Below are 26,639 nucleotides of genomic sequence, written 5' to 3' on the forward strand. Positions count from 1 at the left end.
CTCTTTAAATCTCAGTTTCCTTCAGTCCCAATAAATGGAACTTGTGTTTATTTCACCGGCTTCCTTCTTTATTCAGAGCTCTTTATTTATTGAAGCCACCGGGACGTGTCGAGGATTTCAACAAATATAAAAATAAGAAGAGTTATGACTGAGACAGAGTGTGATGGTTAAAGACTCTGGTTCCTCTGTGTCCTCGTGTCCTCTGTGTCCTCGTGTCCTCTGTGTCCTCCTGTCCTCTGTGTCCTCATCTCCTCTGTGTCCTCGTGTCCTCTGTGTCCTTGTGTCCTCTGGTTCCTCTGTGTCCTCTGTCCTCTGCGTCCTCTGTGTCCTCGTGTTCTCTGTGTCCTTGTGTCCTCTGGTTCCTCTGTGTCCTCTTGTTCCTCATGTCCTCTGTCCTCTGTCCTCTTGTTCCTCATGTCCTCTGTCCTCTGTGTCCTCTGTGTCCTCGTGTCCTCTGGTTCCTCTGTGTCCTCTGTGTCCTTGTCTCCTCTGTGTCCTCTGTGTCCTCTGTGTCCTCTGGGTCCTCTGTGTCCTCTGGTTCCTCTGTGTCCTCTGTGTCCTCTGTGTCCTCTGAATCCTCCTTGTCCTCTATGTCCTCTGTGTCCTCTGTGTCCTCTGTCCTCTGGTTCCTCATGTCCTCTGTGTCCTGGTGGACAGGAGGACGGACTCTTCACGATGGCAGCAGGCAGGCTGAGCTTCAGGAACATCACCGCCCTGGCTCCGATGGTGCGGGTGGGGACTCTGCCCATGAGGCTGCTGGCGCTGGACTACGGAGCCGATGTGGTTTACTGCGAGGTGAGGATGGAGCTCGGGACGGGGGGGGGGGGGTGATGTGTCTCATGGCAGCGTTGTGAACTCTGTCCCGTCTGTTTCAGGAGCTGATTGACATCAAGATGGCCCAGTGTCACAGAGTGGTGAACGGTAAGAATCTCCTTCTCTTCCAGTGTCTTCAGGACCAGTTCCCATGTGGTTTCTGTCCCTCACTGAGACGAGAACCTGCTGTAGATGCCTTCAGCTCAGATCTCAGTCTTTGTGCCGTGTTCTGTCAGAGGTTCTGCACACGGTGGACTTCGTGGCTCCGGACGATCGAGTGGTGTTCAGGACCTGCGAGAGGGAGAAGGGCCGAGTGGTCTTCCAGATGGTGAGACACTCAGGCACTGATGGTTTCTCTGGAACACGCTGCTGCTGCAGAGCCAGTGAGATTCTTCTTCTTCTCTTTCCAGGGGACGGCCGATCCAGACCGAGCGCTGACCGTGGCTCGACTCGTGTGAGTTCACTGACGCATCTCCAGCACAAACAGAACAGAGGAGAAGAAGAAGCTGGAGCTGCTTCCAGCTTTCAAACAACACACCTAGGATTCATCAGTCCTGTCAGAACACAGATTATTATCATGAAGATCTTTTCTCTGAGAAAACAATTCATGTTTTAAAGAACGATTTCTTCCTTGGGTCGTTTTTGTGTAAACCTGCCGACAAGTTGAGGTCGAGATTTCTTGTAAAAAGATGAAATTAAAGGACAAAGCATTTAGAAAGAAATGTCAAATAATTAGAGAATAAAAAATTAACGTCTAAAAGTAATTGTTGTGTTATTGTCTGAAGTTGTGAAACTTGTGGCTCAGGGAGAAGGACGTGGCCGCCGTGGACGTGAACATGGGCTGTCCGAAGGAATACTCCACTAAGGTGAGCTACTGACCACCGACCTCCTGCTGTGACCTCTGACCTCACTGACCTCTGCTGTCCTACAGGGCGGGATGGGAGCTGCTCTTCTGAGCGACCCTGACAAGATCGAGGCGGTACGTTATCCACTCAAACATCAATCGTATCATATATGGATGAAAAAGACAATTCTTTAGTGTTTCAGTTTCCTGCCTCTGATCCTCAGATCCTCAGGAAGCTGGTCACAGGCGTTTCCATCCCAGTGACGTGTAAGATCCGGATCCTTCCTTCGGTAAGAAACAAAGAACCGTCTCTTCATAGCTTCCTTCTCGACCCGACGACACATTCATTCTATTGTTCTTCGTGTTAAGTTACAGAATTAGGAATAGAACTAGAAGCTCAGAATACAGAATGAAGACATTGACTGAAGTATGTTTTGATCTTTGATTGAAAGTTAGCGACTGACTGAGCCGTATTGTTGTTTCTGTTAAGTGTATTTTACAAAGTGTTTTTTAAATCTGTCTCCTTTCATGTTTGTTTCCTTCTGTAGATAATAAATATATTATTTAACCCACAATTGCAACTAAAAGTTGACTGTTGATACCTCTGGTTCCAGTTGGAGGAAACGATCCGACTGGTTCAGAGGATCCAGAGGACGGGCGTCACTGCTGTTGCCGTCCACGGCCGGTAAACCACTTCTCCTCAGATAGAGATATTAATATGAGTTTAAAAGGAATCTGAAGTTAGATATTATTTCCATGTGTTGGAGTGAAGATATGAATATAACAGTGACCTGATGTGACCTCTGCTGATGTGTTCAGGTTGAAGGAGGAGCGTCAGAGACACCCGCTCCACTGTGACTACATCCAGGCCGTCGCTCGGGCTGTTTCCATCCCCGTCATCGCCAAGTAAGGTCACCGCGGCTCTGATGAGCAGCAGTATTGTATTATATATACTCTTACAGTATTGTCGCACTTTAATGCTCAGAGCATGATGCATACAACAAAGGTTAGTTTGTAATATGCACAGCGATGGGAAGCAGTCAGAGGTGTAATAAGTACTGAAATATTGTACTCAAGTAAAAGTACCTTTACTTTGATGAAATTTTACTTAAGTACAAGTAAAAGTACCCCTCCAAAAATCTACTCAAGTAAAAGTAAAAAGTAGTTCATTTAAAATGTACTTTAAGTCAAAGTTACTTAGTTACTTCCAACAACTTGATGGGGGCCGCTCCTATACAGTGCAAAAAAGGACAAGGGGTCATCAATCCAATCCAAAAACAGTTTTTAAAGAGAATATTTACAAATTTAACACAACATTTAAGAACTTTTGGGAGGACATGTCAAGTTCAGTTCATTTCATAGTTTTAAGGTGGAAAGTGAGACTGAAAGACTTAATTTGTTTTTTAGAGAAAACTTTATCCATCGCTACCCCTTGCCTTAAACTGTTCTTCATATGTATCAATTACTAAAATAAATGGGTTTTTTTATTTTGTTTTATTATTGCTAATTTTGCGTGTTTATTTATTCATACCCTGCAAACAAAAGGCACAACAGATCAAAGTTTTGATACATTTATTTTGGAATGGTTTCTTTTATTTTGAAAAGGCACTCAGTAACGGATGTAATTTCCATTGTAGCGAAGCACAATACTTCAGTCAAAATCTACTTAAGTAAAAGCAAAATTACCCATTTCAAAAACTACAAAAACAATTACAAAGTACACAAAAAAACTACTCAATTACAGTAACGTGAGTAAACCTCTGGAAGCAGTTCTTTGTCTTTACACATTTGGCTCCTCCCTCCCACTCTGGTTGGGGTTGTTACAAAGTGAAAGGTCGGGATCTTCTGATGAAATCTAAACAACGATGCCTAGTTAAAGCAATCAGTCCACGATTCATTCAGTAGAACAGGATTCAGCAGGATCAAGGTTACAGTGTATGAGATTCAATCAGGATCAATCAAAGGGGAAATAAACATGATCATATTGTGGTCACATGTTACATTTCCCTTCCAGACTTTAACCCGTTAATTAACCCTGAGGTTTGTGAAATCAATAATCTGCAGCTCCTCCCTCTTCAGGTTTTACCCCGAATGAGATGATCAACATATTTTTATTGTTTCATTTCTGTAATATTCTTCTTCTACTCCAGCTTCAGGGAGGAACTAGCTCTAAGAATTTAAATATAATTCTTTAATTTTCTAAACAACCGATGTAGTTTATTGACGTGTTTAAAATAAAATGATAAAATCTTTGTTAACGGTATACAGGGTTCGTACGGTCATGGAAAACCTGGAAAAGTCATGACATTTTAAAATGTGTTTTTCCAGGCCTGGAAAAGTCATGGAAAAAAAGAATCTCCCAAAAGTTTTGGAAAAGTTATGGAAATTTGTTATATTCATATTTTCTTGTCGTTGAGTTTTAAATAATTCATATGCTTTTAAAGAAATACTCTCAAAATATAAGCAGGCGTACTTGGGTTTGTGTCATTTAAGATATAATGTATGCCTTGGAATTCTCATTGTTAGTTTGAATACTACATTTTGTCACTTTTTTGCGTAAACACCGAGATTTCACAAAATGTTCGGTCATGGAAATTTGGTTTAAAGTTATTGAAAAGTCATGGAAATCCATTGGTCAAAATGTGTATGAACCCTGGGTATAAATCTCTGCTGCAGTGGAGGTTCTCTGGACCTGGTGAAGACCAACGCTGACATCGAGGAGTTCCGGCGGGCGACCGGCGCCTCGTCCGTCATGTTGGCTCGAGCCGCCATGTGGAACCCGTCGGTGTTCGCCAGCCAGGGACCACTTCCTGTGGAGGGGGTCATGGAGCAATACCTCAAATACGTGAGTCGTCACACACCTGGTGATGGAAAGTGTGTACGGATCTCTTCAGCTAACAATAACAAGCGTCATTCATCATCTATTGATTCTTGTTGAATGGAAATGACGCCGCGTCAACGATGACACGTGAAGTTTCTGAGCAGCAGCTTCCTGTCGTTCCATCGAGAGGACCGCTAGCAGCAGAACGCTAACTGTGTCTCTCAGGGTTCGTACGGTCATGGAAAACCTGGAAAAGTCATGGAATTTCAAAATGTGTTTTTCCAGGCCTGGAAAAGTCATGGAAAAAAATAATTTCCCAAAAGTTTTGGAAAAGTCATGGAAATTTGTTATATTCTTATTTTCATGTCGTTCGTTTTAGGGATGGGCATAAATACTCGACTATTGATTAATTGATCATTAAGAATTTCATTGATGACATGTTTTCATCGATAAACTATTGCATGTTCGCTATGTGGCAGGACGTCGGAATATCCGAGTTGCCCTGAACGCAGCACAGCGTGTCTGTTAGCAGCTGGAGGAAGCAGCCCGGAGCTAAGCCTCCGCGGCTCGGCTTCATGTCCGCACACGGACCCTCAGTCCACGTGGAGGGTAACCCGGACAGACCCGGGTCTGGGTGAGGGGTTCCGGGAGTGAGGGCGTTACAACGACCGGACTGAGAGGTCGAGAGCCGTCAGATCGAGCTAGCTCTCAGCGGCTAGCTCTCAGCGGCTAGCTCTCAGCGGCTAGCTCTCAGCGGCTAGCTCTCAGCGGCTAGCTCTCAGCGGCTAGCTCTCAGCGGCTAGCTCTCAGCGGCTAGCTCTCAGCGGCTAGCTCTCAGCGGCTAGCTCTCAGCGGCTAGCTCTCAGCGGCTAGCTCTCAGCGGCTAGCTCTCAGCGGCTAGCTCTCAGCGGCTAGCTGCTCTCTCAGCGGCTAGCTGCTCTCTCAGCGGCTAGCTGCTCTCTCAGCGGCTAGCTGCTCTCTCAGCGGCTAGCTGCTCTCTCAGCGGGGCTTAGGAGGACAGCAGCGCATATTTACAAGTGTAACATTGAACGGATCCTGTTTAACTGCCACAAGAGTTGTTCATCTTGTAATAAAGATCTCAATGAGGAAACACGCTGTTTTTTCTATTTTCACTGCATTTTAATATAGGCTATAAATAGTGAATTTTAATATAAAATATGAATGATTAATCGAAAAATCGATCGTTAATTCTTCCGACGATCGATTAAGACAATTTAATCGAATGCCCATCCCTAGTTCATTTACGCTGAGTTTTAAATAATTCATACATTTTTAAAGAAATATGCTCAAAATATAAGCAGGCATACTTTGGTTTGTGTCATTTAAGGTGTGCAGTATGCCTTGGAATTCTCATTGTTAGTTTGAATACTACATTTTATATGTATGTATACACCGAGATTTCACGCAATGTTCGGTCATGGAAATTTGGTTTAAAGTCATGGAAATCCATTGGTCAAAATGTGTATGAACCCTGGTCTCTGCTGTCGCTACGTTTCACAGGCGATCGAGTTCGACAACAACGCCTTCAACACCAAGTACTGTCTGTGTCAGATGCTGAGGGACAAGGTGGAGTCTCCTCTGGGGAAGCAGCTGCAGGCGGCTCAGAGCAACGCTGAGATCAGGTAGGAGCGTGGGAGGTCTGCTCCTGGTAGAGCGGCTGTGAGCAGCTGGTGTCATGCAGCTGCCGTGTTGTGTTGCAGCGCGGCGTACGGGCTGCAGGAGTTCTACCAGCAGACGCAGGAGCGGCTGCAGACCAGGAGGGCGGCGCTGCAGAGCGGCAGCGAGCCCGACCGGCCCGTGGTGGACGGAGACCTCACCAGCATGGCCGTCAAGTTCCAACGGTCAGAAACACAAATGTCCGAGTGCACAGCTGTGTTGTGTTTGTTTTAATGATGCTTGTTTTAATGTTCAACATGTTCAACTTTCATCTGTTTGTGGCTCAACTTGTTTTGACAGAAATCTGCATCACTATGTGACATCATAACTCGTCATAACCGTCCGTACACACGTCTGTCGCACTCTCAGAAACGTGATATCTCAGGGAACGCCACGACAGAACTTCTTTAGATTTGTAAACAAAACATAACTTCATAAGCTGAGTCTGATGGAAGAGCAGGAGAAGTGACATGAAGCATAAGAAGGTCGAGGGTCATGTGACTTGTGCTCGTTGCAGGAGGGAGTATCCACCTCAGGTCACACCGAAGATGTTCCTGCTGGAGTGGAGCCGCAAGGAGAAGCTGGAGCAGCCGCTGTACCACATGGTGCGTTCAGGAACAGTTAGTCTCTTTAACTTCAAATAATAAAACACTGATTCACTCTCTGGACCAGTTTCAACCAGAAACTGGACATTGTAACTTTCATGAAGTTCAGATTTAGCTTTTGACTGAATTAATTTGATGTGGTTGTTCCTAATAAACTGGAAACATAACATTGATCATGGTTAGTGTGGAAACTGCAAACAGGAAAGTTGTTTAGGAAAGTTATAAATAAACCACTGTTGATAAGTGTGATAAGCAACTGTGTCACTGTGTGTGTGTGTGTCACTGTGTGTGTGTGTCACTGTGTGTGTGTGTGTGTCACCGTGTGTGTGTGTCACTGTGTGTGTCACTGTGTGTGTCTGTGTGTTTTCAGGTGGAACGTTCACAGGATCGAAGCTTTCAGGCGACTGTGACTGTAGCAGGAAAGAAATACAGATCTTCACTGTGGTCAGTACACACACACACACACACACACACACACACACAGGTCATGTGACCTTTTACGTACACGTCAGCAGGGATTTCTTTTCTCTGAGTGATGACGAGGTGGAACTGTTACTGACAGGAAGTGTTAGTCATGTGACTGATAAGAACCAATCAGGAAGAGAACGTCTCAGTTTCTGTTCAGACACAAACACAAACCCAGAGTCAGAAGCTAAACCCAAGTGTTTGAGACAGAGGCTGAAAAGAGGAGCTGCAGCAAAGGACAGTCTGAGGAACGTGATTCTGATCATGAAGAACATGAAAACAATCATGAATAAAACTACAAATTTCAACCTAAAGATGAACATAATGTCTCCATTAATGTTTGGCTCTGTGGAAAAGTGGTTTTGTAGAAACTCTGTCTCCTCATTTCCAGGGAGAAGTCGAAGAAGTTCGCGGAGCAGGCGGCTGCCGTGGTCTGCCTGCGAGTCCTGGAGATCCCCGAGGGTCGGGTCGGCGAGGAGGAGTCCGGCCTGGTCTGCAAGAGGAAGAGGGACGGGAAGAGCAACGGCAGCGCGGAGCAGGACAGCAGCAAGAAACAACACCTTTCTGCTGAGGACCAGCAGGAAACACAAACCCCAAAGACCCCGGCGGTGGCCAACGGGGACGGTCGCAGAGCAGACACGACTCCAGAGCAGCTGTGAAGTGTTTGTCGGACAGTGTCACTTCCTGTCTGGAACATCTGCGACGTCGTAGAACTGAAAACTGAATTTACATCAGCTGCTGGATTCTGCCTTTACATGAACAGACTTCTTTTTTTACTTGATTTACAACGGTTTTCATTTGTAAACACTGAGACGTGCTCAGTGAAAACTGTTCCTCACCAGATCAGCTGTGAGAGATTCACTTGTTTTAACTTGGATGAAATGAGTTTGAACCAGCAGGTGGCAGCACTGAGCGCTCAGCTCAGGTGTCATCAGCTCATGTCAGAGGTTTGAACCTGGTGCCTTAAAGAGGAAGTTTTACTTTTCATTCTGATGGATCATCGTCTGTCTCCTGATTCAATCCTTTAGTTTCTGCTGGGAATGACTGAGGTTGGTTTAAAAGACGTTACACGTAGTAAACTGGTGGTAAACACGTAGTAAACATGTAGTAAACATCTGGTAAACATGTAGTAAACATGTAGTAAACGTGTAGTAAACATGTCGAGCAGACTCCAGGTGCCATATGTTTTTGTTAATCCTCCTCTGAGCTTTTATTTCACTTGAGGTAAAGAAATCTGTATCTTCCACATTGTTTCATTTTAAAGAAGAAGCTGCTTTTTATTTCCATTTTTTTTATTTCGTCTCCTGAAGCTGATGCAACGCGTGGTGCGTTCAGGCTCCTCCGGCTCGACGCAGATAAACGGATCAATTATCTCGAGGTTAATTAATCTGAAAGTCCTGAACTGAACCTGAGAGGGAAACGCCCACTCTGACGTCATCCCCGGGCTGGCTAACGGGGCGTTCAGGGGCCACTGTGGGAAGTTCAGTACTCAGGATACAGGCTGTTGCTCCGTGTGAAGCTGAGTGTTTAAAAGTGTTGTAAAGATTATGAATTACTTTGTTTTTTGTCAAACTTTCAACACTTCCTTGTGTAAACAGACATGTTCAAGAAGATACACATAAACCTTGGTCTCATGCTGACAAATAAAGTGACAACAATAAAATAAAACAAGTATTCACAGGGAAGTCGTATGTGAGAAATAACTTAAATAGTATTTATTACAGTATTGACTGCAGAGTTCCAAGTGTGTCAGTTGGAAGATTGTCTTTATTTTGCATCTTTATCTTGTGCTTCTAGAATCAATGTTTGGAGTTTGTAAAACTTTGAACTCAAATTAAGTTTCTCATTTATTAATATTTATGTAACTTGTAAATAGAAATGCGATATGTAAAAAGGGATGATATACAAATAGAACTATAAACAGGGAAATATACGATATAAAAATGGATGATATTAGATGATAGAGATACAATCTCATGTATGTAATTATCTTAAGCAGTAACCATATGAAATTAACTTCCTGGTATCAGAGACACTTCCCTCTGTAGAAAGTTGCATCAACTGTTTCACGATGAGTTGAACTTCCTGATGTCGCTGCTGAGAGCAGCAGAGTTTCCGAGGTGTCCCTGAAGGCGTCGCGTGGATCAGGGGAGAAAGGAGAAGTTGAGACGAACAAAGTTCAACATGGAGGAGCAGAGCAGGAGCAGGAGAACGGAGGAGGAGCAGCTCCTCTCCGCGGGGACATAGTCCCCCAGGGGACCCAGTCCGCTTCGTCTTCTGTCCCCGGGACACTGAGGGACACGCGCCCGGGGTAGAGACGCGCAGCTCGGTCACAGTCCGCTCGGTCCTCCGCTGCGTGTCGGTCCCATGGAGGAGCTGGACTTCCGGCTGAGCTTCGAGGAGGACTCCGGAGGACGTGTCCCCGGAGGACGTGTCCCCGGAGGACATGTCCCCGGAGGACGCGTCCCCTCCGCAGGTACGTGTCCTTTCTGCGACGCTAGTTAGCAAGCTGTCAACAGAGCTAAGCTAACCAGAGTTAGCATGAGTGCTACCGGAAGTAGAGCCCCACAGTCTTCAGAGTAAAACCGCAGAGTGGGAAACTGCGAAAAAATGTGAACAAACTGTTTTTTTTATACAATCTACTTCCTGCTATTAACCTGATATTAATAGTAGATCGCGTCCTGTGAAGGATGGAAGTAAACATGGACGACGAGACAGCTCCCTAAAGTGAAGCAAGAAGGTCTTAATCGCCCCCTGGTGGCTCGCTGCAGTAAACAGCATTATTATTGATTGAACATAATTCAAAATCATTGAGTGTAAAACCACATAAGACTGAAAAAATTGAATATTTAGACTTAGACTTGAATGATAATCAAATGAGTCAAATATTTCTCATTCACAATTTCCCATGTGAATAAATACTTTGTTAGTGCTTCGACCCTTCTTGCCAAACATTTGCCACGTTTAACCTCATATGGTATTTTACTTTGAAAATCCCCCCCGGGAAGCTGTGTCTTATTTTGTTGAGCTGACACATCCAGCTGTCGAATGTTAGTTTAGAGAATAGTTTAAATGTGGAAGTGAAGAAGTTTGTAAATGTTGCAGGAGCTGAACCACTGGAAGCTGCAGAGACTGGATCAGGATTATAGATTATAGATTATAGATTATTGATTATAGATCAGAGCTGGTTATTCATGTTGGTATTTGGGATCAGCTCATGTTTTATATTCAACGTTTGAACCCAGGAAACCTTCTACCGGCTTTAAAGGCTGAAAAGCTCTGTTACACATTGACTGTTATTAGTTTTATGTTTTATCATAACTCCTTTTGTCAGTTACATTAAGCAGATGACGCTTTCCTGAAGTATTTCTGGCCTTTGGTTGCAATTGTAATTATTCTTATTGATTTGAGCTCCTGATTGTTTTCTTACACAATCGTTTGGTCTTTAAAATCCTGTAACACGACAAATCCTATGAGCAGCAGACGCAAATATATTTAAATTACAGGTACAGCGTTAATAGAGTTCCTTCACTCGAGGTTATTGTAGATGAGGATTCCCCTGAAGTATGAATCCAGGTTATTAAACGTGTGTTAACTGTACGATGTGAACGAGTGGCTCTTCACTTCCTGTCTGATCAGACGAACTCTTCTTCAGGTGGGTTGTGTGTCAGGATGGTAACACAACCGAGCTGGTGCCACTCAGCTCGTCTGCTGGCTGGTTTTACTTCCTGGTTTTTCTAACTGCTCTGTGGCACCCAGCTGGCAGCGAGTGGAGCTGGTGAAGCAGATCACCGTTGGCGTTTTGTCGCCTTCTTTTTGCATGTGGTGTGCAAAGTGTGTTTGTGTGCGTGTGTGTGTGTGTGTGTGTGTGTGTGTGTGTGTGTGTGTGTGTGTGTGTGTGTGTGGGCCAGAGAGAGGTATTAATAGCAGTGCTGTGGTGAGGAGTGTGTGCAGCTGTGTGACTGAACTGATCGAGCTGCTGTGGAGGATCTGTCACTACGATTCGTCCGCTGCATGAACACTGAGGCTCAGCTGCTGCTGGTTACACACACTGACCAGATCCTAACACACTACAGACACACACAGACCAGATCCTAACACACCACAGACACACTGACCAGATCCTAACACACCACAGACACACTGACCAGATCCTAACACACCACAGACCAGATCCTAACACACCACAGACCAGATCCTAACACACCACAGACCAGATCCTAACACACCACAGACCAGATCCTAACACACCACAGACACACACAGACCAGATCCTAACACACCACAGACACACACAGACCAGATCCTGACACACCACAGACCAGATCCTAACACACCACAGACACACTGACCAGATCCTAACACACTACAGACACACAGACCAGATCCTAACACACCACAGACACACTGACCAGATCCTAACACACCACAGACACACAGACCAGATCCTAACACACCACAGACACACTGACCAGATCCTAACACACCACAGACACACAGACCAGATCCTAACACACCACAGACACACAGACCAGATCCTAACACACCACAGACACACAGACCAGATCCTAACACACCACAGACACACAGACCAGATCCTAGAACACCACAGACACACTGACCAGATCCTAACACACCACAGACACACTGACCAGATCCTAGAACACCACAGACACACAGACCAGATCCTAACACACCACAGACACACACTGACCAGATCCTAACACACCACAGACACACAGACCAGATCCTAACACACCACAGACACACACAGACCAGATCCTAACACACCACAGACACACAGACCAGATCCTAACACACCACAGACACACTGACCAGATCCTAACACACCACAGACACACAGACCAGATCCTAACACACCACAGACACACAGACCAGATCCTAACACACCACAGACACACACAGACCAGATCCTAACACACCACAGACCAGATCCTAACACACCACAGACACACTGACCAGATCCTAACACACCACAGACACACTGACCAGATCCTAACACACCACAGACACACAGACCAGATCCTAACACACCACAGACACACAGACCAGATCCTAACACACCACAGACCAGATCCTATATCATGACAAAGGTCAAATTGCATAACCACTAAGTTAATTTTTGATATCTGTAATATAAAATTGTATGATCATTATTTAAATGTATTTTAACTTTTGATATTTGTAATTTAACGTATGTTTAAATGTGGACCCCACTAAAAGTAGCTCTGTGTAAGGGCGGGGCTAATGGGGATCTTTCTAAATAAACACAAAATAAACATCTGTGAGAAACAGAAGAAAAGACAGAATTATTGGTGATGAAACGTCTGATTAACATGTTGAATCCTCTTCTCCTCCCAGGTCCAGATGTGAGGCCGCCTCCCTCCTCCTCTCAGCTCCTCCCCTCTCAGCACCTGACCCCCGAGCTGCAGACCCTCCCTCAGTACTTCTCCACCTTAGACAGCTACCAGCTTGTGGGCTGCCACTTCCCGGGGCCCCAGTACGGACCCCAGGGGACCCCCAGAGCCTTCGACTGCCCCAGCATCCAGATCACCTCCATCGCTCCCAACAGCCATGTGGAGCCCAGCTCTGGACAGGAAGCCCGAGCAGTGGGGGGGGCCGAGGGGGGCTACCCTGAGGCCCCCTGGTCCAGGGACCAGCTGTACCTGCCCCTGGACCCCTGCTACCGGGACCCGGCCCTGTGCCCCAGCCCCTGCAGCAGCATGTCCTCCAGGAGCTGGATATCCGACCTCTCCTCCTGCGAGTCCTTCTCCAACTTCTACGACGACGTGGAGGCGGAGCCGGGCGATGGGACCCGCCCCCCCCTGGGGTCGCCACTCGGGTCGCCTCTGGGCTCCCCGGGCTGTGGGGGCGGGGCCTTTGGGGTGGAGCTATGGCAACAGAAATACCAACATCCTGTAGCGTTCAGCCCGTCGCTGTCGCCCCACCAGTCGCCATGCCACTCGCCACGCCACTCGCCACGCAGCAGCGTCACAGAGGAGAGCTGGCTGAGCCGCCGGCCCACGTCCAGGTGAGACGCCATCACAGGGTCACCAGTAGGGATGTCACGAGAACCGATACCTACGATACCTGTCGATACTAACATAACAAAACGATGCCGATTGCCCAAGTTTTTGAAGCACCGTAGGCACCGTGAGCTTCGATGCCAGCAGCTGTTAGCAACTTAGCATTAGCATCGGCGGCTGCAGCGTTCGCCCCCCCCTCGACTTGTTTATTAAAAAGGCACAAAGAGTCGTGTATGGAAGTACTTTGCGTTTGACGATGGGTTTACACCGGACACGGAAGCAACGCCGCCGCTCCGCGCTAATCCTTAGCGCGCCGGCGCTTGGTTGTTTACACCGGAAGCTGAAGCGTCATGGGAGTGGACGGGAGCAGCTGTTATTTAAGGCTTGGTGCTGCGCTGACGAGTCGCTTTGGCGTCGCTTCAGCGTCCGGTGTAAACCCGGCGTGAGGCAGATGCATCATTTAATGCATAACGTGTCTCACAACAAAGCGTCACTCACATGCGACCGCAACTACCGTATAACCCTCAGTATATGGGCAGCGCAAGCACATTGAATTACCGTATATGACATGAACAACATCCAAATAATGCACTTTTTTTTTTCCGTGGTATCGAAATTGGCATCGAGAATCGTGTTATTTTACTGGTATTGGCACCGACTACTGAATTTTTGGTATCGTGACACCCCTAGTCACCATGGTCAACACCTTCCCAGTGTCCTCCTGCTTCCTTCCAGTGCATCATGGTCACACACTCCCAGTCCTTTGTGACTATGCAGGGCTGTTCCAACACGTATCATTATTTGTCACAAACATATAAATATGCATTTAACACGTACGACCATGTTTACTAATAATGAATCCTTGCTTTGCCGGCCGACCCGTTATTCCAAAGACTGACTTCACAAACAGCTCATGGTGGTTTTCCTTGCAGGCCGTCTTCCAGGCCGACGTCCCCCTGTGGTAAGAGACGTCACTCCAGCGCTGACCCTCGCGTCCGAGCCCGCTCGCCCTCCCCCCACCACTCCCCCAGTCCCTCACCCACCGCCTCCCCCCGGGACAGCGTGTCAGTTGACACGTGGGTGGGCAGCCCGGCCGGCGCCCTGGGGTCCCTCCTGATGTCCGGCTACCAGGAGCTGGACGTCCCCTCTAAGACCAGGAGGACGTCCGGCAGCCAGCTGGGACTCCTCCCGGGTCAGGGGGCGGAGCCCGGGCTGGAGCTGTTCCAGGATTCTCCCACCGAGGAGGCTCGGGAACAGGAAGGCCTGGCTGAGCTCTTCCTTCAGGTGCCCTCCCACTTCAGCTGGAACAAACCTAAACCTGGAAACCCTCCTCTGTTCAGGTGGGCTTGGTGGTCACTTTTCAGGGTCTTGACATTTTGGTAAATGTGCATGTTTACCTTCTTGCAAAATGTTAAATCCTCATTTAATCTGCACAAAAACCGGTCTGCTATATTCCCGATTCAAAAGGCTCGATGTAGCTTCAGTGTCAGTGACTGTGTGTCTGTTGTGTCTCCTCCAGGACCTCGTCCCCCCCGCCCCTGGACTGGCCTCTGCCCTGCCAGTACGACCAGTGTGAGCTGAGGATGGAGGTCCAGCCCAAGTCCTACCACAGGGCCCACTACGAGACGGAGGGCAGCCGAGGCTCCATCAAGGCCTCCACCGGAGGACACCCTGTGGTGAAGGTGAATCTGAGCTTCTGAGGGTCTTCAGGTCCGGTTCGACGAGTGGAGGCTGATCCAGATCATCTCTCACTCCGTCCTGTAGGACGACGGGTTCACAGACTTCTAGTAGTTGTGTCGTATGGAAGGAGCAGTGATTGGGAGATAGCTGATAGGAGCGAGATGATCAGGAGGCGTCACCAGCCAGATGTTGGTTAGAAGGGAAACGTGTCTGCTTCCTTTTGAGTTTTAATCTGAAGTCACGATTGATCACGTGAGTTTCTGTGAGTTCCAGGTGTTTGGAATCTGGAGACTGGGTTGTCTTCTGTGTGATGTTCTGAAGATTTAAAGATTAAAAATCAATCTGCGGTTATGTCTGGTTTCCCACATTTTAGAAAATCAATGAAGATTTGGAAATCCTTCCCAGTTGTGTTTTATAAAATTAGAAAACCTGCGACAAGTCTCAACCGTCCCCTTACGAAGCCACATTTAAATCCACTAGATCCAGGTTTTTTATTTGGATCTGTACACTTATCGAAAACTAACCCCTAAATATGTCTCAAAATGTCCTGCTCTTTCCACCATCCAGACATCATAAGACTTTCAGTCACACTGAGCAACAGACTCTCACTCAGGCCTTCACGTTCGTTATTAATGGAGCTTTCAGCTAAATCTGAGTTTTTCTGTTGTATTGTGAACTGGACGTCGTTGTGAAGGCGAAAACTTGTAAACTTGTAATTGCTCAAATGTGACATGAGTGTTGCAAAGAAAATGTCCACTCAGAAAATGTCCCAGAAAAAGTCTTTGGAGGTAAAATCAAAGGTGGACTGAGGGCGTGTTTCTCTCCTGTTGCTGATGAGCAGCGGTTTGAAGGATTCTCTGGATCACAGAGCAGAGGCCGAGACCTGTAGAGCTCCATCAGGGCCTCGTGTGTAACGCACACCAGCAGGGTTATTCTGGGTGTCACATTGTCGGGCTGCTGCTGCTGAAGCCAGATCAGCTTCTTTCTGTGAGTTGTGTGAAACCGCAGAGCGTTCGGAGTGGAGTCGAGGACAAGTGAGAGAAGCTGGGTCCCACAGGAAGCTTCTGAACTACACATCCTGCTCTTCTTCAAACTCTTCTTCATCTATCGAGAAACACTGGAATACTAACCTCATACAATACAAACCAAAAAGCTCATCTAAACCATAACCATCCAATCCTGTTAAAATATAACCTGGGCCAAAATGTTTCATTTTATTCAATAGCTCATTTTATTTATTTAGTTTGTTTATTGTTCTTTGATTTGAAGTACCTGCATTATTATGCTATAACATAGGATATACTTTTATTATCGTTATATCAGTGGTATAAAATGGTCTCATCATAATTCCTGGGACAACATATGGTCCATCAACATCTCAGTGACATGCCTGTGCTCCCGTCTGCAGCTGAGCGGATACAGCCAGCAGCCGGTGGACCTGCTGCTGTTCATCGGCACCGCAGACGACCGCTACCTCCGCCCGCATTCCTTCTACCAGGTCCACCGCGTGACCGGGAAAACCGTCACCACCAGCTGCCAGGAGAAGATCATGGGTTACAACAAGGTCCTGGAGATCCCTCTGCTTCCAGAGAACCACATGTCAGCCAGGTGAGAGAGGAACCAGACTTAGTGCTCAGATATCATCACAACAGCAGCAGCAGCAGCATCGGTGAAACAGTGAAGAACATCTGAGCTTCACTGATGTGACTGGATATAAACACATATCTGAACAATCTGAAGAATGTTCTAACGCAGTCGCTGCAGTTGTTAGTTTCTGTTGTTCCTTCACTTGAGCTTCTCATCACCAGTGAACAAGCATCATCTTGCCTCGGACAGCTTCCCTTGTTTAGAGAGATAAAGTTCAGGTGTAGAAAACCACCGTGAGCGTTTTCTGGTTCTCTTCATGAATCTGAGTCATGATATCTGATTTCATCTCCACACTGATGACAAGCTGCTGTGAATCCCTGAGATATTTCCAGGCTGCTCATTCTTCTGAAATAGGTTTTTAGTTTTCAGATGGTTTCAGCAGATCTTGTGCTTCGTTGTTCCTCAGCATCGACTGCGCCGGCATCTTGAAGCTGCGCAACGCCGACATCGAGCTGAAGAAAGGAGAGACGGACATCGGGCGTAAGAACACGAGGGTTCGAGTGGTGTTGAGAGTCGCTCTCCCTCAGCCCGACGGCCGGATGCTGTGGCTACAGACCACTTCTAATCCTGTGGAGTGTTGTGAGTTAACACATCCCTTTACATCTGAGTACATTGTGCGGCCAGGTCGACGGAACGTCACATTCTACACAACACAACGTTAAAGGTGTTTATTTTATATCGTTTATAACGGAATTATTAAAGAACAGGCAGAGGAAGGAATTCAGTGAATGTGAGATATCACCTAAAAGTGGATCAACGCAGATCAAGTTCAGTGAGAACAACGACAAATCCCACACGTGGTGTATTGATCCCACAGCTGACTGTCCCTGTGTTGTGCTTCAGCCCAGCGCTCCGGTCAGGAGCTTCCTCAGGTGGAGAGCTTCAGTCCGGCCGGCTGCTCGGTGGACGGAGGAGAGGAGCTGCTCGTCATCGGATCCAACATCTCCGCTCAGTCCAGGGTGGTCTTCCAGGAGAAAGGACCCGGTGAGATCAGCTGAGATTCATTGACACTAAGTCCGTACGTTTATCTAAATGACAAGTTCTAAATGTGTGTGTTTCCTTCCTCAGATGGACGGTCGATGTGGGAGATGGACGGAAGAGTTGTGACCGAAAGAAGCAGCGGAGTAAGTTTCAAACAAAAAGGTTTCGTAAAAGAAACCAGGTCCTCGTGCATCATGGAACTATACCAGTCAATCTGAACAAAGACTGAAGAGCCTGTAGAAGACCTCATGTCCATGTTCTCACTCAGAGTGTAAACGTTAGTGAGTGATTATAAGTTTTAAATGTCTCAAAGACGAGCTTCCACAAACTTTTGCAGAATCCCTGAATCCTTTAAAATCCAAGCGTATTATTTTGACCTGTGTTTTGAAGCGTGTGGAATCTGAGTCACAGACTGACGAGCAGCTCTGGTCCTGTTCTCATGTCTCATGTTCCTCAGTCCAGTGTGGTGGTGGAGGTGCCTCCGTACTATAAGAAGATAACGTGTCCGGTCCAGGTCCAGTTCTACGTGTCCAACGGGAAGAGAAGAAGAAGTCTGACCCGGAGCTTCAGCTTCCTGCCTGGAGTCGGACGCCTCCTCCCGGCTGCTGGACCTCAGCTCGTCAAGCAGGAGCGCTGGGAGCTGGACCACATCTCCCACAATGCATCTGGTTTCGGGACAGATGTGCCTTATTATGATTCCGGTGGCCTCCCAGTGCATTGTGGTCCTCCCTCTCCGAAGGCAGCTTTTCTCCATCATCCTCCTTCCTCTGCTCCCCTTCAGAGCCCTGTGATGTTTCCTCACACCTCCTCCTCCTCCTCCTCCTCCCTGCTTCACTCCTCCTCCCTCCCTCCTCACACCTCCTCCCTCCCTCCTCACACCTCCTCGGGCCCCCATCAGACCTCGATTCCTCTCCAGACCTTCACCCTCCCTCCTCAGACCTCCTCCCTCCCCCCACAGATGTCCACAGTGCCTCCCCAGGCTCCCTCTGGCACCCTTCACACCTTCGTCCACCCCCCTCAGACCTCCTCCCTCCCTCCCCCGACCTCCCCCGCTGGACGTCAGAGGGAGCAGTCTCCATCCCTGGGTGAGAGGAGAGTGTTCGTGACCCCCCCCGACCTCCAGAGAGATGCTCTGCTGAGCGTCAAGCAGGAGCCGGAGGACCAGGCCGGTCTGGGATCCTTGGGCCTGCAGGAGATCACACTGGATGACGGTAGGACGCTCAGAGTTTTCACTGTTTAACGTTTCCCCTTGAGGCTTGAGAAGCAGGTTTCTGAAACGTATTCACATCAGGAAGCAGGAGATCATAGAGTCTAATAATAATATCTAATAACTCACCTCTTCTGATTGGTGGACTCAGTTTAATGTTTAGTACTTGTTCTTTTATTAGTCTGTTGTTTGGTCTGTTTTTATTGTTGTGTGTCTGTTTTTATATTTATTATTTGTACTTGTAAGATGTCATGGAAAGGCACCCATATTGAAAAGTATTATTATTATTATTATAAATTCAAATTCATCATCTGCTGTCGTGGGCAGAAAGTTTATTACTCAGTTTATTCACTAGAATCCTCGGCTGCTGCTTGTTCTGTGTGTTTGTGCTGCGCAGCTGTGTGTGTACGTGTGTGTCTGCTGTGTGATGCTGGTTATTTATATGTCAGGGCCCTGTGTGTGTGTGTGTGTGTGTGTCTGTGTGTGTGTGTGTGTCTGTGTGTGTGTGTGTGTGTGTGTGTGTGTGTCTCTGTGTGTGTGTGTTCCTCTCTGATCCGGGGTTAATAATAGCTGTTTCTGCTGGTTGCTGGTCTGAATGATGCAGATGGGGTTAAATGTGTTGCAGCGTCTCAGCTGGCGAGCAGCAGCTGTCGTCCGGCCTCTGACCCCCCCCCCCCACGCCGCCGAGCCCCCCCGCCCCCTCTCGCCTGTTAGCTCCAGTTTTACTCGATGATCTAAAGGTCAGAAGACGTCTTTGAGGCTTTGTTCTGTGACCAGTTCCTGGTTTTCAAGTGGAGGCTGGTTGGTGTGTGTAGAACGAACCTGATGTTGTGAAGCTGAATAATATTTGTTTCCTTCTTGTTTAAGATGAATTTTGCACAGATTAATCTTGAGATCCCTGTGGGGACGTTTTCCTCAGGTTGAGAAACCGTTGAGCTATTTTCAAACTGAGTTGAATCTTCATAGACGTCCTGATGAGAAGTGACTCGAAGCATTTCACTGAGTTCAGTGTGTGTGCGTCAGATTCAAAACAAAGCACTGAATGCATTAGGGGGGGGGGGTACCACAGTGTGATTGGCAGCTAGTTCCGTCCAATGGGAGCAGGTGTAGGTGGGCAGGAGCTCTCAGTCAGGCTCCACCCCCTGCTCCTCTGAATTTGGTTACTGCAGGTTTCAAAAAACCAGTCAAACTGAGGCTTCAGAGCAGGTGACCTCCCGATTGGTCGATACCCGCTTTTAACTTCTGACTAATCATCTTCCTGCATTTTCTCCACGACTCCATTGAACGTGACTGCGGCTGTCACCGTGTCCACGCCGTTAGCTTCGCTGTCGGGACTCGTGGTGATGTTCTGCTCCTCAGGAAAAACACCCGACTCTCCATCTTACGATACCGACTCAGATACGAGCCTCACTGCAAACTACCTGTTCATTTCCATATCATTATCCATTTATAACAGAAATGTCATTCACATGTTTTAATCACATTTATTCAGATGAAGTTTCATTGTGACACAAACTAGATATTTGACCGTTTCCTCTCAACTTTGTCACATGAATCTCAGCTTCTCGTATCATCTTTGTTTTCCATCAGAACAGTTTCACAGTTAAACTGATGAGACGCTTCAGGAATAAATCCTCTTGTTCTCTTCAGCCTGGAACCGAGTCCTGAGCAGAAAGAAGCACGACAGAGCAGAAGAGTTTGATCCTCTGTGACTGATTGATAAATATCTGACTTCACAACCTGTTTGATCAAAGCTTCAGGAGAACTTTACAGCTGGAAGCAGATCAACCTGAGGGGTCATGAGAAGAAGAGTGTGAGAGGAGAGAGGAAGAACTCCATGAACTCTTTACTTTCTTATTCTTTTCTGGATGGATCATTTTATTAATCTGGACCTAGAACAGTTATTTAATGAGTTACTCCTCAACTTCTTCCTCAAAACATTGGTCCTGAATCTGCTTCATACTTAATGGAGTAAAGTGATAATTATACAATAGCAAAAAACACAGTAAATAAAATGTATACTTGAGTCCATCACATGTGTAGATTTCACTATGAATAGACTGAACAGAGCAGAGACCGAAACATGTGCTGCTCTACAAATAGACTCAGACCAGACAGAGCAGCTTCCTACTACTACTACTAATATTACTAATAATAGTTCAAATAAACACAAAGCGTTTCATTGAGAACTGGTTCATGGTGGGAAATTATGAAGCTGTAATTAATGGATTAGTTGATCAGAAACAAACCTGAAGAGGTGAAATATTTCAGCATTAAAACGTCAGAGCGACGTTATCGTGGATTTTCTGTTTCCAGCTTCAGTCAGTGTTTTCTGTCCAGGTGCTGTCTCCTGTGGTCAAACTGGGAACTGCAGAGTGAGGTCGACTGAAGCAAAACATGAGAATCAACTTCAGTGCTTAGTTGATTTTCTGATTCTCGTTTGTGTTTCTTTATTTCATCCTTTGTGTTTATTGGCAGAAAAAAACCTCAGTGATCAGAGCTACTGGAGAAGATCACATCTGTTCTGTTGATGTTTACTGTTTGTGTTGTGGGGGGGGCAACGTTTCAACTAAGAATTTAGACTATAACTCAAAATTACAGTTGCTTAGAACAAAGTAACATTTCTGTCACTGTGGTAGATTTGTTTTGTTGTAGTTTTGTGTCTATTGTCACTGATGGTTTATTTTTCTTGCGTGTAATTCTAAATATTATAAATGTAGTTTGGTGAGTTTTGGTTTGAGATCTGAGGACGAGTGTGAGATGAGGTCGAGAGCTCCAGAAGAAAAGCAGAGTTCCAATTTGAAAAACGTTGAGGCAGAATCAGGGCTTTGTTGAGATTTCAAGAATAAAGTTGTAGTATTCTGAGATTTAACATTTCCACTGAACAGATGATCTCCTCCTCACCTGTGTGGTTCTCTCAAGGACATGATATCCCGAATACTCTGGAAATCTGAGATAATGTTCTTCTGTGATCAGAAAATAAATGTTTCCTTGTTTTCGTTGCAGTGAACGAGATCATCGACAGAGACATCGGCGCTCTGAGCAGCAGCGCCCAGCCCGACCAGTTTGACCAGTACCACCAGTACGACTGGGAGCACAAGTCCAGCGACGCCGCCTTGCCGTTCTGTGGAGGTCCTCAGTAGCGCCTGCGTCCTCTGGGGACGTGGACACGCTTCTTCTGCGGTTTGGACAAAACGCACCAGACTGATAAAAGTGCCTGAAAACCAAACAGCGCCTCCATCAGGACACCGCGTCACATCGCAGTTTCCTCGTCTGTCTCAGGAATCTTAGTGCTAACTCGTCCCTCAGCGACGAAACAAAGATCTTTTTTATCTCTTCATGACGAATTGGAATAATTCTAAAACAAACCAAAGGGCTGTAAATCAACTGTCGAGCTTTAATGTGACATAACAATCAGTGACGTCATTACAGACGTCACATAAAGAAAATCCTGTCGTTATTTATTGGCCATTTAATTTAATCTATTTTTGATACTCTGGATCCGTTAAAACCAAAAGTTCTTGGGCTGATTTTTACTCTGTACAGTTTACATTTCCTTCACTGAACGACATCACTGCTGTTCCACCGGAGCTGAAGCTGTAAGAATCATACAAATGTATCGTTGAAGTTAATGAAAAGAAAAGAAAACAAACCATGTTCTGTGTTTTTCCTTTTAATTAGAAATAATCTGAGAAGCAGAATAACAACAGTTTATTGTTCATGTTTCTGTCGGTTCATTGATCAGCGACCTTTCACAACAAGGAGGTCAAAGGTCAGAGCAGGTTCTGCTGCAGAGAAGCTGAGAGCGCCCCCTGCAGCCACATGTGGCGATTTTCCTCTGTTGGTCTCTAAACACTGGATATTACCCATGATCCTCTGCTTCCTGAAGCTGAAGAGCTGGAACAAATCCACCAAACTGCTCAGATTCTTCATGTTTCACAGTTTCCTGCTGAATCTTGGAGATAATCTCTGGTTGTTAATAACTTCAGAGTGTTTCTAACTGATCTCAGTTCAGCTTCACTCTTCAGCTGCAGCTGCTTGTGACTCTCAGTCAGTTCTTCTCACCAGGGGGGGGGGGAACCCACTCAGCAGAGTCCCAGAGAACAGACGCTCAGGGAGAGAAGGAGGAAACTTCCTCTGGTTCTCACTCACACATCAGACTCACTCTCACCAAGCTTCCGGTTTCAGGTTGATAAAGTTTCTCAGTGTTTAAGTACAGTTTCAGAAACTTTACTTGAGTATTTGTACTTAAAGTTACTTGAGGTCAGGGGGAGGGATCGTACCACTTCCCTCCCCCTGACCTCAGGGGGAGGGGTCGTAACACTTCACAACCTCCACCCACAAAATTTTGGAAAACTTGGTGTCATCTGGGAAACATGGACCCAGAAATCAAACGATCATCACTCGTCTGAAACCAAATCTGTTCATTTATTTAAATATAAACCAGACTTCAGGTTCTGGTTGCGTCTCTGCCTGAATGTTTCACGTCTCATCACGTCAGATATGGGCGGGCTGTGATGCCTGTGACCACGCCCCCACAGTGAGGATCAGTCCAGCTGTGTCTCAGTTGAACAGCTGCTGGTCCGGGTCGGTCTGGACGAAGCAGAACTCCTCCACAGCGGATCCTGATCCCGGCGTCCAGCAGCTGCTCACACACGTGAACACCAGGACCGTCCCGAACTCCAGCTCCACGCCGCCCTGCGTCCTCTGCAGCAGACTGACCAGCGCCGGCATCAGCTGCAGCTCGAAGGCCCTGGGTCCTCCGCAGGAGCCGCACGCCGACACCAGCCGCGCCACGTGGGGCGGCGGCTCGGAGATGAAGAGCGTCCTCCCGCCGCGGCAGTAGCGTAGGATCTGCTGAGGACACAGCGAGATCCTCTTCATGAACCTGGAGAAGAAGGCGTCTCCGTGTCTGGCTCGGGACTTCTCGTACTTCTCCTCGCCGCCGCCGCCGCCCTCCTCCAGCGTCCTCACCGCCACGCCCTCTCTCCCCTCGTACTCCCTCAGCAGCTCCTGAGCGTGCTCCAGCTCGTCTTCCTCGCCCCACAGGTCCGACTCCTGCACCACGCTGATGAAGAACGAGCGGAAGACCAGGAGGTCACCGTGTGATTCTGCCAGGCGGAGCTCCTGGAGGCGGCTGCTGAGAGACGGACTTCCTGCTGAGAGGAAGGAAACACGACAGGAAGTGAACGACAGGAAGTGAATGACAGGAAGTGAACGACCTTCATCCGACCTTCACCGCTGACTCACGTTCCTCCAGCCGTTTGAATCTAGAGCGAATAGGAACTCATGGGAACATTTAGGTTTAAGAAAAACAAAAGTTAAAAACACGTGTATCTGTGGAAGGTTGAAATGAGGAACTGAAAACAAGAAGCTCACTTTACAAGTTAAAAAAAGATTTTGAAAATAAGGTGATAGAAAAACTGAGATGTTATTAAAAGTCTATTTCCATCTTCACACTTTATATTGAATTAGCAGCAGAGACGGAGCTGCCATTCATATTTTATATTATGTTATCTCACTTATTGTTTTATACCCATTTACTTTGTAATGCACTTTGTGACCTTGATCACTGCGACAGATATAAAGTTGTATCATAATTATAACAAGTTTATCAGTTTCATCGGTCTCCTGATGGAACCGTGTTTAAACCTGATTGTTATGGATCTGAACATATTTTACATATTTACTCTGAATCATAAACATCAAACTCCTGAAGAATCAGATCCTCTGAGAAATCAAAAACACAAGTTCTTCTCTGAATCAAAACACATCTTCACACCAGGTTTTCAGATCCTGTTCACGATCTACAGTGAAATCAAGATACTTATGAAACATGTGATAAACTCACAGATGAACTTTACCTTCAGGAGCTGCTGCCTCCTCCTGGTCCTCCTCCTTCATCACCTCCTCCTCCTCCTCCTCCTCCTCCTGCTGCTCCTTCATCACCTCCTCCTCCTCCTGAACCTCCTCCTTCATCACCTCCTCCTCCTCCTGAACCTGCTCCTTCATCACCTCCTCCTCCTGCTCCTTCTTCACACCTCCTCCCCAGCCCTCCTCCTCCTCCAGGCCCCAGTCATCAGCGGTGTCACACCAGTCAGTGGCCGGCCGAGGAGCCTCCTTGGCCGGGTCGGGCCGGCTGGTCCCCCCCTGCGGCCCCTGGTCCTCCAGACCCTGGGACCGGAGGACCCTCCAGCCCTGGGACCCGCGGCTGCACCCGGGCCCCGGGCAGGCGAACAGGTGCAGGCTCCGGTGGTACGGGGAGGCCGCCAGGGGGCAGTACACCTGCACCACGTGGCTCAGCGGGGCTCCGCAGCGGGAACAGCGGGGACACGGGGGACACACACCCGGAAACCAGTCCGGCTGCCCCCCCACCTTGTTGGTGAGGTACGAGGACCGGTGTCGGTCCGGGTCCAGCTCCGAGTCACACACTCCCACCAGAGTCCCGTCCGGAGCCGCCATCGAGTCCGGTCCGGGTCCCACAGCCAAACAGGTCCGGGTCCAAACAGGTCCGGGTCCCACAGCCAAACAGGTCCGGGTCCCGCAGCCAAACAGGTCCGGGTCCCGCAGCCAAACAGGTCCGGGTCCCGCAGCCAAACAGGTCCGGGTCCCACAGCCAAACAGGTACGGGTCCCACAGCCAAACAGGTCCGGGTCCCACACCAGAGATATATATAAAGACTAGATGTCTCGTTCGACGGAGCCGGACGTCCGTACATGGCGGCCATCTTGCCAGAGGTTGCTCTCTCACCCATAACATTGTGTTGGTAGTGGTAAATAACCATAACTTGCTCAATTTTCAACCGATTTTCAAACTGTTTGGTTTGTTATAAACGTCAGAGATGTAGTTATGACACTGCATAATTTATTAAATTGTTTAGAAAAAGAACATAATTATTCATAAGTATGCAGTGTCATATCTACATCTCTGACGTTTATAACAAACCAAACAGTTTAAAAATCGGTTGAAAATTTAGCAAGTTATGGTAATTTAAAAAGTACGCACCACTACAACACAATGTTATGGGTGAGCGAGCTGCCCTCAGCAAGATGGCCGCCATGTGGTGACGTTCATCTCCGTTGGCCGGCAACGCGGCCGAGACATCTAGTGTTTATATCTATGCGTCTGGGTCCCACACCCTAACAGGTCCGGGTCTGTCTGTAGAGATAAACTAAATCTGGTTCATAACATTTATACAACACGTGTTATTCCGTTAAACTACTTTATATACATGTAATGAGCTAATAAAATAATACAAATATATTTTGTTTTTAAAAGTTTGACAGAGCGACAGAGAAAAGTTCCTACCGGAAGTAACTTAGCTGTGTGGCAATTTCCGCTTTTGTCACTTTCACCTGTAAAGTATAAATTACTAACAAACGTGGTTTTGTTTCAGTTACAACATTTATTCACATTTTTTGTTTAAATAAACTTTGATATAAAACTCCTTAAGTAAACACCCCCCCCCACACACCCCTAAGAGGCAATGTTACCCGCGTTTATCGAGGTAACAACTTTATTTTGAAAACTAAATTGAACAGGATGTCATTTTTATAGATTTAATACTTTACAGTTTGAGACATAAGAAAATATATAAAACGGAGAATGTTGTTATTATCGACGCTCTTATTTTTTTTGTTACTTTTAAATTGTTTGTCTAAAAATAATAAAGCGTTTTACATTCTATCTTTATATTTTAGATGCTCAACATTTAAAGCTTTCTAGTAATAAATCTGACTTTTCACACGGGAAGAGATAAAAGTAAAGAAAAAAGAATGGAAACATTTCCACCTGCTCCAGGGTGATCATCTGATTATAGTTATTATAGTATTATAATGAGTTTAATTCTTTA

At 46.8% G+C, this 26,639-nt stretch overlaps 3 protein-coding genes across 3 annotated transcripts in view; 2 read left to right on the forward strand and 1 right to left on the reverse strand.

The window, feature by feature from the left end:
* LOC133009793 (tRNA-dihydrouridine(20) synthase [NAD(P)+]-like) overlaps nucleotides 1–8,898 on the forward strand; it is a 10,163-nt gene extending 1,265 nt beyond the window's left edge. Inside the window, exons 2-16 of the mRNA XM_061077329.1 lie at nucleotides 658–795; nucleotides 876–921; nucleotides 1,050–1,141; nucleotides 1,224–1,267; nucleotides 1,619–1,679; nucleotides 1,745–1,792; nucleotides 1,882–1,947; nucleotides 2,272–2,342; nucleotides 2,477–2,563; nucleotides 4,334–4,502; nucleotides 6,000–6,121; nucleotides 6,200–6,340; nucleotides 6,673–6,760; nucleotides 7,131–7,204; nucleotides 7,617–8,898. Of these exons, the coding sequence (XP_060933312.1) occupies nucleotides 658–795; nucleotides 876–921; nucleotides 1,050–1,141; nucleotides 1,224–1,267; nucleotides 1,619–1,679; nucleotides 1,745–1,792; nucleotides 1,882–1,947; nucleotides 2,272–2,342; nucleotides 2,477–2,563; nucleotides 4,334–4,502; nucleotides 6,000–6,121; nucleotides 6,200–6,340; nucleotides 6,673–6,760; nucleotides 7,131–7,204; nucleotides 7,617–7,884 (1,515 nt within the window). The 3' untranslated portion in view covers nucleotides 7,885–8,898. The remainder of the gene's footprint in view (nucleotides 1–657; nucleotides 796–875; nucleotides 922–1,049; nucleotides 1,142–1,223; nucleotides 1,268–1,618; nucleotides 1,680–1,744; nucleotides 1,793–1,881; nucleotides 1,948–2,271; nucleotides 2,343–2,476; nucleotides 2,564–4,333; nucleotides 4,503–5,999; nucleotides 6,122–6,199; nucleotides 6,341–6,672; nucleotides 6,761–7,130; nucleotides 7,205–7,616) is intronic.
* Nucleotides 8,899–9,356: 458 nt separating this feature from the next.
* On the forward strand, nucleotides 9,357–22,439 carry LOC133009778 (nuclear factor of activated T-cells, cytoplasmic 3-like). Its single transcript, XM_061077310.1, has 10 exons — nucleotides 9,357–9,701; nucleotides 12,608–13,277; nucleotides 14,205–14,612; nucleotides 14,792–14,954; nucleotides 16,361–16,560; nucleotides 17,006–17,178; nucleotides 17,443–17,583; nucleotides 17,668–17,723; nucleotides 18,038–18,791; nucleotides 21,794–22,439. The coding sequence occupies exons 1-10, from the start codon at nucleotides 9,593–9,595 to the stop codon at nucleotides 21,928–21,930; spliced, it is 2,811 nt and encodes a 936-aa protein (XP_060933293.1). The 5' UTR covers nucleotides 9,357–9,592; the 3' UTR covers nucleotides 21,931–22,439.
* Nucleotides 22,440–23,112: 673 nt separating this feature from the next.
* On the reverse strand, nucleotides 23,113–25,256 carry pdcd2l (programmed cell death 2-like). The gene is made up of 3 exons (XM_061077361.1): nucleotides 24,803–25,256; nucleotides 24,652–24,670; nucleotides 23,113–23,946 (listed from the first exon to the last, which is right to left on the reverse strand). Exons 1-3 carry the CDS (start codon nucleotides 25,247–25,249, stop codon nucleotides 23,351–23,353), a joined length of 1,062 nt encoding a protein of 353 aa, XP_060933344.1. The 5' UTR covers nucleotides 25,250–25,256; the 3' UTR covers nucleotides 23,113–23,350.
* Nucleotides 25,257–26,639: the final 1,383 nt, after the last annotated feature.

Source organism: Limanda limanda, chromosome 8 (assembly GCF_963576545.1).
Source record: "Limanda limanda chromosome 8, fLimLim1.1, whole genome shotgun sequence".
Classification (NCBI taxonomy): domain Eukaryota; kingdom Metazoa; phylum Chordata; class Actinopteri; order Pleuronectiformes; family Pleuronectidae; genus Limanda; species Limanda limanda.